Source organism: Semicossyphus pulcher, unplaced genomic scaffold (genome assembly GCF_022749685.1).
Source record: "Semicossyphus pulcher isolate SPU_LCO1_2020_fin unplaced genomic scaffold, fSemPul1.0.p SCAF_8, whole genome shotgun sequence".
NCBI lineage: Eukaryota > Metazoa > Chordata > Actinopteri > Labriformes > Labridae > Semicossyphus > Semicossyphus pulcher.
In genome coordinates this window covers 32524062-32537404 of record NW_027211759.1, presented here as the reverse complement: position 1 = coordinate 32537404, position 13343 = coordinate 32524062, and the positions used below count along the sequence as shown (strand labels likewise).

The window sequence follows — 13343 nt, the reverse complement described above, 5'->3', positions numbered from 1 at the left end:
CAATGGTAATGCATTACACATCAGAACATAACTCTTACTTGTATTATATTATTCTCAACGTTACAATCTGGGTGTACCAAATAAATCTAGAATAAATTTGATGTAACTTACAGTTTGTTTTTTTGCTGAGGGGATCTCTTCAAAGTCAGAGTCAGCTTCAGGCACAGTTTCTGGTCCCTCTCTGTCATGTGGCCAGCTCCTCTGGAAGTGCTTGATGAAGATCAGAGGGAAGGCTGTACAAGAACAGAAAGTACACTCATTTGTTTGAGAGATTTAGTTTTTTTTTAAACATTTTTGTGACATATAGCAATCATTCCTATGGAAGAGAAATATGTGAAAGAAGGTGCAATATTTTCATGAATACAACCAACAATTATGACTGCTGTCAGAAAAGACAGTGTTTTAATTGTGAATCATAAAAACACTGTTGTAAGCAGTGAATACATCCGAGAAAGGTCACCACACTCTTTCCATGTGTTCCAAAGAGAAAAGTTGTGACCTCTAGTGTTGTACATGCCACATTACAACTATGTTCATATCTGTACTAAAAGCACAGCTACTGAACCAGCCTTTTTCTGTCTTTTAGGACCCATGCCCACTTTCACTCGTGATTGATTACACCAATCACAAAGGCGGATATAATTTGATCAAACATGACTAAGCACAGCATGCAAAAGTAAGTGCAGAAGGTTATGCTGCAACACGTTATGCAACATAATCACTTCAATGATCAATAAAACCCAAATAAATATACAGTTTAAACCCAGAAAGCTGAAATGAAGATGAGAGAAGCCATGCAGAGAAAACTAATGAAAAATCAGAGGTACCCACTCGCTCTGATCTTCCGTTTCCATCGATTACTCTGTTTGATGTTACAATGATCTTCTGAGATAGGAGACAGAGACCAAAACACACTGAAAGGGGCAGACCTTACGTTGTGGGAAATTGGTCAAACAATCCTTTTCATTATAACAGCAAATTCTCTACACTTTGTTTTAAGGAAAGACCACCAGGCTCTAGTTCTCCACACTTGAGTATTCAGCAGGTTTGCGATCTAGTGATTCCAGGTGATGATAAGAAACATTGCTCTTCAAGCCTGCACTTAGAGGAACAGCAGTGCTTTAAGCTAGATGCTAACAAAACCTGTTAATGTGTAGATGTTTAGTAGATATAAGTGCCAGTAAAAAAACCCATAACTGTCAACTTCAAGTTGTTCAGGTAAGGTAGAGCATGAATCAATATGCTGTCCTGCTGCTCACATGGTTAAAAAAGGTTAATGAATACATTTTTTTTACATTAAAATGTGAGTAATACATACCTTATACCTTAAAATGAAGTAATATACAGTAGATCGTCTGTACAAATGTCCAACTAGACATATTCTACAACGTAAGAGTCTCCTTGACTGATGTAGGTGGGCTACTATCACCCAGCATACCATCATTATTAACTACAAGTTACCAGAACATACTACAGAAAATGCATTGCATTCACAAAAGAAAAAAATTGGGAACTTTTAAAAAATCCTTCGTATCTTTTTAAAAACAAATTAAAATCCTTTATTGTATCTCATATTTACAATAAAGGATTTTATTATTAAAAAGATCGTATAATACCATACTCTCGTAATTTTGAAATATTATTGCTATCCACAAAAGTTACAGAAACAATATTTCCTCTTTGTCTCATATGAAAAAGGAAATAAAAGCGTATATAAAAAACATAATTCATAATGACCAGTGTCTTAATTGTCCGCTGTATTATCCTAAGGCCTTGGCAAACAACTATTGATAAGATAATCTAATAGTGACCTACAGATATCCTTAAAACTACATGTTTTCCCATCTTTTCCTCTAGTTTGAGATCTTGATCTCAAAATAAGAACATCCTGGGCTTGTTGTTTTGAGTTTTTTTCTCATAAATATGAGATTGTTTCCTGAAATTACACGATAATAACTCATAATTCCGAGATGAGGTATCAATTTTTGTGCTTTGATAGTGTCTGGAAGAACACATGAAGATCTGATATCTTTTGTCGAACAAGATAACAGACAGGCCAAGCTATTAAAAATGTCTAGCAAGTATAGTAAAAAGTAAAAAAGATATCTAGGAGCTGCACTGACCTTTGGTACTGTCCTGGGTTTGGCCCCTGGCTCCTGCAGTTTCTTGTGCTGTTGGCTTGACTACAGAGGAATCATCCAGAGCTTCAACAGCCATCTCCGTGTCTTCAGATTGTCTTTTCTGATGTTTATCAAGCTGCTCTGAATACAAGCTGGACGCCCTGACTGCAAATAAAAAAAGGGTGTGGGCATTTAGATGGAAGCATCTTTCAATTATTAAAGGAAATAAAATAGCATTAAAAATGACTAGCATGTTGCACATTTTATGCATAATGTCTCACTGGGACTTCAGAACAGGTTAGCAGTTGGACTTTTTGTTCACTATAATTATCTATATCAATCAGTGTAGCATGTCAAAGTATGGTTGCCAGGTACCAAATAAATATATTCATATTAGGCAGCAAACATAATACTAATACACATTTCATACAGTAAAAGCATTCAGTGAAAATAACAAAAATAATTTCAGCTTCTAAAAATGACACATGCACTCCACAATAGTTTTGTAACTCATCAGTAAAATATCAATTTCTATTTACAACACAAGAACTGATAAACACATGACAGGTTCATGACAGTACTCACAGAGTAATGAAGTCAACATTGTACAGAGGTGATTCCACTTGGTCACAGCAAAAAAAATGCAAATATGTTGATGAAACCTTCGTATGCAGCATATCAGCAATCAGATATGCAGAGCTTTTATTAATGAGACTTTTTAAATGGTACCCATTGATGTTCTAACATTGGTTTGGCTACGTTTATAAAAGAGGAGACGTAGAATAAGGAGGACTAAACTTTACCAAATCAGAAACAGATACCAAACCCAGAAGAAAGGATAGAACAGACCCACGAGCAGAACCCACGAGGAAGCTGGCAAGAGGAACTGACAAGTAATTTACCTCTATTCTATCAGGTTGTCTGGAGTGGGGTTCAATTAGGTAACATTTAAATCAGCTCAATAGTATTCGATTATTTATTTTGACTTTTTTTTTTTAACAGTCTAATGATTTTCTTTATTTTTCATGTTACACCAAAATAAAAAGTCGTCTTTTTCCAGCAGAAGCTTTTAATCCACATTATTAAGGGCAAACTGTTTAAGTCCCTCCCTTTGAATCTGCTAACCTAAAGGTCATTCAGCTTTTCATCCGATGTTACGAAGCACGTTATTGTTGAGTTAACAAAAGCTGTGATTGTGAACATGATTTGTGTGGGTGATGTTACATCAACTTAGCACAGGGATGGAAAAAGGATTTGCCTAGATGGAGGCCTTTTGACAAAGTTGTTGATTTTGTTGTTAGAAAAATATGGTAATACCCTGAAATGTTCCTTTCAATTATTCAAATGATGCAGTTAAACTAGTTGGCAACAAACCACGGAGAAGATAAATTATGCAATCAATTTGATTTATTTTTTGTAATATATTTACAGCTTTAAATACCATAAATTAAGCAATTTTACAGTAATTGTCATAGTTGAAAACAAATAACAAGGCCTGCAGGCTGCTTCAATAATACTTATAAACAAAACTATGAAACATACAGAATACAGCCAACAAAATGTATCTGGCAGTGTGTAAAAAGCTGCTGTGGGGTTGCAGATCTCCTGAGCAAAGTCTAGGAGGTGCATGAGAGAGATCTGGAGAGGGGCTCAGAGGGGGGAAGGCCTCCTTCTGAAACAGAGGGAACCACAGACAGACCACGGACATGTGGACACAACTGTTACTGTCGTATGGGGCTGAGAAGGAGGAACGCTGCGGCTGATATATCAGAAAGAAAAAAAATAATTCTGATGGGGCATTCCAGTGGATTTTTGGTGGTTAGGGTGGTTAGGGATGAACACAGCACAACATCAGTGTTAGTGGGGTTAGCTCAGCTGTTATGGCTACTGAGTAACAGTTTACCAACTAAAGGTGTTACGTGTGCATCAACATATTATTATCACAAGTTTCCAAAATCCTCTACGCTAATTTCCCTGTTGTGTGTGACCAGGTTGAGTGTTTTATGGCACTTAGGGTGCTGATCTTTCAGGCAAACTAAAATATTTATATTTTCTCATAATAACAATAAAAGTGTAAGAGCATAAGCCATCATGCATGATAGGCCTTCCTTATTGTCTACAAATCCCATCAACAACATGACACCAAAGCCTGATGTAAATTTCTCCTGGGCCATGGAAGTCCATTGTTTTCCAACAAATCAAAGCCAGGATCAGGAAGGTCTTTGGGCCAAAATTTTTATTAGATTTTTTTTGGTTTCCAGTGTAAGCATGCAAACACTTTCTCATGAGAACTAATCACAAATTACAGCTGAGGTTGATTGGGGTTGACTGAGGTTAATGTCTTTACATTTGCATGTATTTGTTCATAAACAACAGTTTTGGACAAAGAGAAAATTTGATCTGAGGATGGCGTCACAGAAAACCTTCACTCAGGACATAATCGTTTTGGTCTTAAAACATTTTTGTGACATTGAGTTCCCCTGAGCCACTGAGCTAGCTTAGCATCAGGTAGGGACGGAAAGTCGAAGGTTTAAGTACAAAATTATCGATGTTGGATTTGGTTTTTCATAGATTTTTCTCATGATAAAAAAATATTGGCCAATGCCAGCTCCTTTAAAGGGCAAGTGGTCTTATCTTGAGTGGCTGTAGGAGATGAGTAATTGGGGTTATCATTATTATTTGAATTGATATGTCATATAAAGATGCTACACATAACACCTTTAAGAGCTACTGAGTACTGAATATACTGGTTTGTGATTCGTTAGTCAGGTTAGGTTGAAGAGAGGAGCTAAAGCGAGATCTTATGACCAAAGCCAGCCAATCCTCCTCTTCTCCAATGGCATGAATCAGCCAATCAGAAGATGCAGCATTGGAAATGTGAAACAGACTGAATACAAAGACGTGAAGAGAAAGATGAATTTGGAAAAAAAAAAATAGTGAAATAATGATGGAAAATGGAAGATGGAAAAAAAACAAAGTACTGAGATTCATGAGAAAATCAACACTTGGCAATAAAGTGAGTAAAATAAGACATTACTTGAAATGAGACAAGTGCTCCAAAACAGTTCAGTGCATCCACAGTGCATTTTAAGAATTAGACCCTGATTTTTTTTTGGTTTTTTTTACAATTAAACCAAATCAGAACTACATACAAGAATCTGGAGAAAAAAAAAATAATGATACAAAATATACAAAAGAAATTAATTGCAAAACCAGTAAAATATTTGAGTCAGGAACTTACAGTCTCTTGTGGTCCTGCTTTTTTCCCACCAATGAAAAAAAAGAGAAAAACAGACTGCAAGGATTAAAGATAATAGATTATAGCTTTTTATATTAAATACCCTGATTATATAAAAAAGGCATATGGCGGTCTAAAATGTATTATTTTTCAATGTAACTAATAATTGTATTAAAAGGTGTAAGCTACATTTTTAAAAAATAACTATGGGTTGTGACAAGCAGAACTCATAAACTCTTCCTGTAACAGAAAGTTAAAAGAACCATGAATAAATAATAAGCCTTAATATATCAAGTAAAATCAGTAACAAAGAAAAAAAGTTACGAAATACATAACAAATTGAAATACTGACACCTACCACAAAAGATTACGTTAAATAACAATATTGACAGTATAAAACCATATTGAAATATAATACTGTTTTGGCATTTCCAATGCATATCTTTGTGGTGCAGAGTTAAGCAGCAGGCAGAATGCAGAGTCAGTGTAACATCAAAAACTATGTGGATTACCCTGAAACAATTCTAGTACACTGAAAGGAAACCTTTCTGTCCTGTTTGATTTTAAGGGTAGAGTCAGAGGGCATGTTCCAGATTACTAAAACTGCCTTAACATTTCCTTTACCAATTTCAAAGCCTTTCTGGAAAGCAGATAGGAGGGTTTAACATTAGGTTACAATCTGACTGGAACAGATATCAAGTGGAGGAAAAATAACCTTACAAAGTTACCAGCAAGCCTGGAACAAGCCCCTGCTGTACAGGTCAAGTCAAGGGTTGAAGCATTATACCCTTAGCATCGCACCTGAAGTCAGCTCAGCATGTACCCTTTTATACTTAAATACACAAGACTGTCAGAGTACCAATATGAAAATTTGCTCAAGGCTTTTTATACTGCAGGCAAAATTCACACCAGGCACTAAATATGAGAGGTACACGATAATCAAGCAAAGCACTTTTATAGCTACTGATTAATTTCTCAATAACACCTTTGACTTCAAAAATAGAAAAACTAAAGTGACACTTGGAATGTAGGATGTACAGATATTATTTGGTTTCAAAGTTATAACATTGCTTAACTCCTGATTCATCTATTTTGGGGAGCACATACGCACAAATTCAAATACACTCAGATTACTATCAGGTGAACTGGCCCAGACAAGCCCCTTGCTACTCCACTTCCTATGTGAGCTGCTGCTGGGCCAGCTGGTGCTCTTGGTAGATCTGTCCCAGCACCTCGTGCATCATGCAGAGCAGAGGACAGCCCAGGCTCAGCAGCTCATACAGAAACACATAGTCATGTGAGTAGCTCCTGATATGGGACCGAAGAGCTGTGAAAGATTCACACACACTTCCAAACAGCTGTTGAGGAAACACACACACGGCCCGGCTAGCACTCCTCTGCCAGCTCAGGCCTCGTCTAAGCAAGGAAACCAGGGTACCTGGGGACTGGATCTGGACGCTGCCCGTCACTGAGTAGCTCCCACTGGCCAAAGATGAGGGTTTGACACGGCCATGTTCTTCCTACATTGATGAAAATGCACAAGAGGAAAATAATCAATTATTACATATCCTTGTATTACACATCAAAGGATAAAAAAACATTTAGACAAAAGATAAATTAAGCCATGTCAAAGTGGATAATAAAGAGCGCCAGTAATAAAGCTGTCAAAGCATAAACAAGTATTTGTATTTGTGGATTTTTTAAATTTCTGACATTTTTTGGTGTGCAACAATTATTACAGTTTAACAACATACACAAAGACTACATCAAATCTATCGCCAAGATGATGACACCTGGGCAATGATATTTGAAATTGATCTGACATTTGGTTCATGCGCAAATGGATAAATAAAAAATGTGGACACCTTTTATGTCTAACATCTCAATAACTAAATGCAAAATACACAGATTCCCCAATGATGTTGCCCTAAGTTCTTGATAGTAACTTGTTAAAAAATTCATAAACATAAATCGTGGTTAATACCGTATCTGCCAATGTTTACATTTATATTAGGATCTCTCATCATTGTTATAGCTTATTGACCTGAAGTGTCTTAATCTTACAATGTAACATGAATCAATTTTAAGAGGCATGTTCAGACGTGGATGTAAATATATATACATATATATATATATATATATATTTATAGATATATCTTTTTTTTTTTAATTTCACCTATAGATGGCATTACATAAAAACCTTTTACATAACTATGAATTTATGGTTATTTGACAAATAAAACTTGGTGCAGAGGTGCCCATAGAACATCTTAACATATTCAAACAGGTTATCAATTGCGGTACCTTATGGCAACCCATAAGCATCGTTTTTTACTGGGAACTTTGAAACCTTTTAAAGGAGAAGACATTTCTTCATTCTGGGTTTCATGGATCAAAACAGACTTTTCATTCACATGACTGGGATTCTACCATTTGGAAATTAACTTAAACTTGAGTTTAAATAGCTACAGTTCTGTGGTCATTAAGGAAATAAAACTAAGCATACAGGTGACCTGACATAGTCAAAGAAGTTGCACATAGCACAATAATGTGGCCAGTTATACAGCATTTTTTTATCCAAGTTAAAGCAGATCAGAAAATACTATTGTATGGATTCTGTTTCTAGGGAAATAGCATCTATCTTTATAAGTCACTTCCATTTGCACTTCAAGTTAAAAGGGTCTGATACAAAAGTTTCAGTTGATGAAAAGTGTCTTGAACTACTCTCAGAAGGCAACTGATTGCCTAGCAACAAATCTGCTGCTGAGTGGCAGCTGATAATCTTATAGCAGGTAAACAACAGCAAGTGTATAAAGGGGTGACAGCATTCTTTGGATGTAGATTGGTGATTGAGCTTCAAGGACACGTAATTCACTTCCTCTATAAATTTCTTTCAAAGCGCCTTTTAAAAATTTACATTGTCTATTATGTTTTTTCCTCGTACGTATCAGTGGAAGTCTCCCTTACCATTCTCCGTCTGAACCTCCTCATGTGGGTGCTGGACTGGCTCTGGGCATAATGCATCTTGCAGTAGAACTTTGCTATAACGGAAGCACAGAAATGTCACAAATCCACACAGTTTAGAGTCCAGTGGAATAAAAGACCTTTTCACAACTCTTCAAAATTAAAATGACTTATCTCTCTGAAGAAACTAAACGCGCAAGTGGGACAATATACATTTTACAATTTTAACACCTTTTGGGTCCGCTTTCTAGTGTTTCATTAGGCAAACTGATCAAATTATTTGATAAACAAAAACTCTTCACCAATACTATATAAATACTATATGAATATATATATATATACTATATAAATATTCACCCAGTTTGGGTGAAGATAGTTACAGTGAATCAAACATACCCTCCTGCGAATCGAACGTGTGCCCTCCCAGACGGAGGGTGCAGTTGCAGACGTCACAACGGAAACACTCTCGGTGAAAGAAGTAACCCTCAGCACTCAATCTCTCCATCACATACACCCGCTTGGTGCAGAAGTGGCAAATGTCGCTGCCCCCAAGCCCAGAAGGATAGTCCTTACGCACCACACACTGATAAGAAGAAGACCAGGACAAGGTTAGAGAGGGGGTACCCGCTGTGTTTCAGACAATTTTTTGGGGAAGCTGGTCATTCCCATGAGATGCCTGCAGAAAAGTACTCAAAGCAAATTAGTCACATAATTCAGCGGTGAGATATACATTGTTAAAAGCAGCTGCACCCTTCATAACTGCCATTAAATTGGTAAAAAAAAAAATGACATGGCATTTGTATGGCAAAAATGCCATGCTAGCAGCTGTACTACAAAGCAATTCTATTCAAGTTAGTGTCAATAATGTTAATATCCCATATGGAAACTCTTGGTAATCCACAAACTTCCCTGTGGTAAACTTTTATGTTACATAGACATTGAAACTGTAAAGGATTAATAGGCAGGCACAGGCAGAGGATTAAATGCACCCCAAAGTGCGCTGCAGAGCAAACAGTGTCTCTGTGCTCCGGTGCCGTTTGCGTGTAGCCTAGTTAAATGAGTGATTATGCAAAACGCACCTTACTCACAAATGCCAGCACTAATAGCACTGTGAAGGTAGAGAGAAAATATTACCACCTGCAGAGAGTGGGTGGTAACTGTGCAGTGCAGTATTATAAGGGCTGTCACGCTCAGTTTCCACTGATCATGACGACAATTCAACCTTTTGTGTGATCAAAAATGTATTTGTGTCTATTTGAGTCTGGACTTTACAATAAACGGTTAAAAGAGCTGCCCCCTCCATGCTCATCATCAGTCTGTGGAAGGAGTCAAGATCCGTCAGTTTGCACTCAACTGATGCCTGAGAGCGCAGCACGGCGCAGCAGAGAGTGGTGGTGCAGACAGCTTCTCTACACAATCAGACGCAAAACAAGAGCAAACTACGGATCTGCAAAACTTTATGGGAGTGTTTGCGCTTGAATATTATCTGTGCAATTTGCTTTGTGAATCGGACCCTGTGACGGAGCAGAAAGCGGGAACAAATGATGCCGCAGTTCATTCTAAGTGAATTCCCCCCCTCATTTCTCAGAATGTGGAACTATGTCTTTAGACTTTAGACAAATGTCTCAAGTCAACTTCCAAAGTCTGAATTTGAAATAAACCCTAAGGTCCCAAATCTAAAGTCAACTCTCAAGTGATATTAAGAAACCTACGTCAGAAAATAAAGTAAACATAGAATTTTAACATGACTAATGCAGCTGCCAGTTTACTAAAACTGAAAATAAGTTAAGCGTTCAGGTTATCAACATAAACTATCAAGTCCCATGTCAAAACACCCACTGCTCGTATCAGTTTGATCTCTCCATGGATGAAGTCAAACAGGTAGCTTTGTGACAAGCAGCGGCTACAAAAAAGGGAGTATTCACCTCATTAATCACCTTGCAGAGCCTTGCCTCTGCCTCACCTGTATGTCTTCTGCCATATACTCTGGCTCAAATAAGGTTAAAATCACCAAAATGTCCCTTTAAAGCCTGCAATATTCACATGCAGGTGTATTTAAACAAGCGTATAAACTAGGAGCAAGCTGTTTTGCAGCCTCGAACTAGTGAAAACAAAGCAGAACCCATTTACCCCTTCAGCCTGAGGGCCCCTCCGTGGCCAGGGAACTAAAGCCTGAAAAGGCAGATTATCAGTTGTCAAAGAGAGGTGGAGCACGGAAAGACAGGAACCTTCTTTCTTGCATTGCTTTTTTTCTGCCATTTTTAGAAAAACAAACAACAAAGACCATGATTTCTGGGTTAGATTTGGGTTTGACACACCACATGCATCTTACCGGCATGGCATTGGGCCTGTGGTCTGTCTCATAGAGGACGGCCAGAATCTGAGCTTTAGCATCTATGGCTGATGATACCTTTCCAACTGTACGCTAACATTAACACCACAGTGGCACAGAATGGGCAGAGGGTTGGAGGGAAAAACAGAAGAATTTGGAAAATAGAGAGGAGTTAGAAAGAGGGCAGGATGAAATAGCTGTAAAAGCATGATCTACTTTGAATTCATGAACATATTTAACCCAGAAGGGTCAACTGGTACCTCTTTCATGTAACTAGAAGCTCCAGTCGGACAACTCTCAGAGCGAACAACTGACTTATGAGCCGTTCTTCTAGGGCTCTCAAGAGAGCAGCTCCCATTGTGCTAAGTGAACACCAGAATGCACATCACTTGTATGATGATAGGCAGTTCTTATATTAAATGAAATCTGAATTTTCAAGAATCATTTTGGTCCTTTAAAGAGTTACAGTCACAGTTTTTGATCTAACATCACCATTTCCTCTGGCTGCTAATCAGAAATACAAGAGAGTACAAATGATATATTGTATGTGCTTCTTGGAGTAAGAATGAGTATGAATGCTCTGACCATATTAATGAGCCATTAAGACATCAAACTAAGTTACCACAGTCTAATGAAGCTAATCTGGCAATCCTATTTTCCAGAGTTTAAACAGGATTTTACATCCCAGTGATAACAACATTTCAGTGGGAGAGGAATAATATGTAATGTAATGCTTAAACACTGTAAGTAGACAAAAAAATATGAGACATGAGGTCCAAAGCCAATTTGTCATTTGTCATTACTGTAATGGTTATTTAGATGTCTTAAAGTTAATGACATGTGTCACAATAGCTGGTGATTGATATGCACCAGGTATTGGTTACCTTCGTGTGATCATCTTCAGCTAATTTCTTATCTTCAAATGTCTCCTGAGCAGTTTTGTGGACTTTCTCCTGCTCATGTTCCAGATTATTCTGAGAAGTCTCATGCTTCCTCTCACAGTTTTCCCTGTGCAGTAAAGAAACTGGATGAGAAAATGAGCTGCTGTCTCCATTTTCACAGATTGTTTGAGAAAGGGGAGAGGAGAGCTCATCCAAGCAAGTTGAGGAGGGGGCAGAAGATGTTTTGTTGTTGCATGTAGAAGAATCAACACGAGGAGAGGAGATTTGATCTGTTCTTTCAGAGACAGAGAGGGATGAGGGAGCAAAGGAGTCTTTCTGTTTCTTGTCCTTGTGTCCAGCAGTGTGAGGGGGGACAGAGGAGAAGCCAGCCTGGGCAGTGGGGTCAGGGACAGGGTGGACTACAGGGTAGATGGTGGAGCTCTTAGATACAGAGGCAGGAGGAGAAGGTGACAAGAAAGGAGAAGATGTAGACAGTTCCACCTACAGAAGAGGAGGCAAAGACAAATGAGACTGAATAGAACAGAGGGATGACACTGGAGAGAAAATAACTCTTAAAGCTAATTGACTATCACACAATGACAGTGAAATCAGTTCCATTTTGTTTTCAAAGGGAACTTTTCTACAAAGTTAAGTTGGAAAAAAGTCAAGTGTATTAGTGAATGCCAAGCCAGGACAGAAACAAGGTTAAATGCCCTCTTCTTGTTATGTCTGCTGGAGTCCTGTTTGGCTGATTAATAGAGAAAGTCTTCTGAAATAGTGAAAGTGATTTCAAGCATTGCTGTGCACAAATCCAGAAGGAGGATATTTGAAACCAAATATGAGCTAAGTTGCAGGGTTAATTGTTTATGTTGCCAGGCCACTGTCAATCAAGTGAGTTCAAACCACACGCTTTAATAGACCACTAGCATCTTACAAACAACACAAAGTTAGTGTTTACTAGCGTACTCAAACAGAGTTCAGCCTCAACACCAAATTTGGAAATAATTTGAACTTATATGCAGAAATTCTGTAATACCAAAGTAAATATAAATGTATAATTGCCACAACAATTTGAATCTCAGCAGCAACTCTAAACTGGATTTAAAACCTACGAATGAATACTGAAGTTTAGATAGCACCTTTTATACACAGAACCACTGTTTACGTCTTGTTTAAGATGCATGCTGTTGTTATGAACATGTAGTACCCTCTAGTACAACAAGTCAAGCATGAAAAGATGGTTGGTGCAATACACAACCTGTGATTCGGAAAGAGGAGACAGAGGAGCAGCAGGAGGTTTTTTGGACCCAGGAAACAAGGAAGAGAGGAGGACGGCTCTATCCTTTATACTCCTTCCAGAAAACTCTCTAGTAGACAGTCTCTTATCTTTACCCTGCACGGACATCAGGTGGTGGTGAGTTCAGAATAAAAATTAGTCAACTTTTTGTTGTGAAAAATATTTTGCAGATATGGTGTAAAATTCACCTGCAGCATTGACTCCTCTGACCTTTCAGAGGGATGATCATTATCCCAGACAGACAGAGTAGAAACAGAGAGCTGACTGGTGGTCAGGTGAGGAGAGGTGCATTCTGGGATGTAATGCCTAGCAACATTAGGGCTCGGTGAGCGGGGAGGACTTAATGGACTCTTAGAGCGCAAGGGTGAAGGAGAGCGACTGTGGTCGCCCTGAGAGGAAGAACCTTGGGGGATATAGAGGAAACTTGTTTGCTGAGCCACAGCACTGGGATTCTCCAATAAGCGAAGGTAGATGGAAGGCTGGAAACAGGAAAAGGAGATGACTAAGAGAG

The 13343-nt window shown here is 38.1% G+C and overlaps 1 protein-coding gene across 5 annotated transcripts in view; it reads right to left on the bottom strand.

Moving 5' to 3' along the window:
- mical2b (microtubule associated monooxygenase, calponin and LIM domain containing 2b) overlaps positions 1 to 13343 on the bottom strand; it is a 52707-nt gene that overhangs the window by 5486 nt on the left and 33878 nt on the right. For 2 of the 5 annotated variants that reach the window (XM_069686263.1, XM_069686264.1), the window contains exons 17-22: positions 8719 to 8905; positions 8326 to 8399; positions 6797 to 6878; positions 2124 to 2285; positions 832 to 885; positions 112 to 233 (exon numbers count right to left, since the gene is read on the bottom strand). In XM_069686263.1, coding sequence (XP_069542364.1) covers positions 112 to 233; positions 832 to 885; positions 2124 to 2285; positions 6797 to 6878; positions 8326 to 8399; positions 8719 to 8905 — 681 coding nt within the window. Of the gene's footprint in view, positions 1 to 111; positions 234 to 831; positions 886 to 2123; positions 2286 to 3691; positions 3793 to 6796; positions 6879 to 8325; positions 8400 to 8718; positions 8906 to 10654; positions 10748 to 10914; positions 11017 to 11538; positions 12037 to 12793; positions 12929 to 13020; positions 13312 to 13343 lie in introns of those variants that run through there. The other 3 variants (XM_069686267.1, XM_069686265.1, XM_069686266.1) reach the window with 3 other exon arrangements.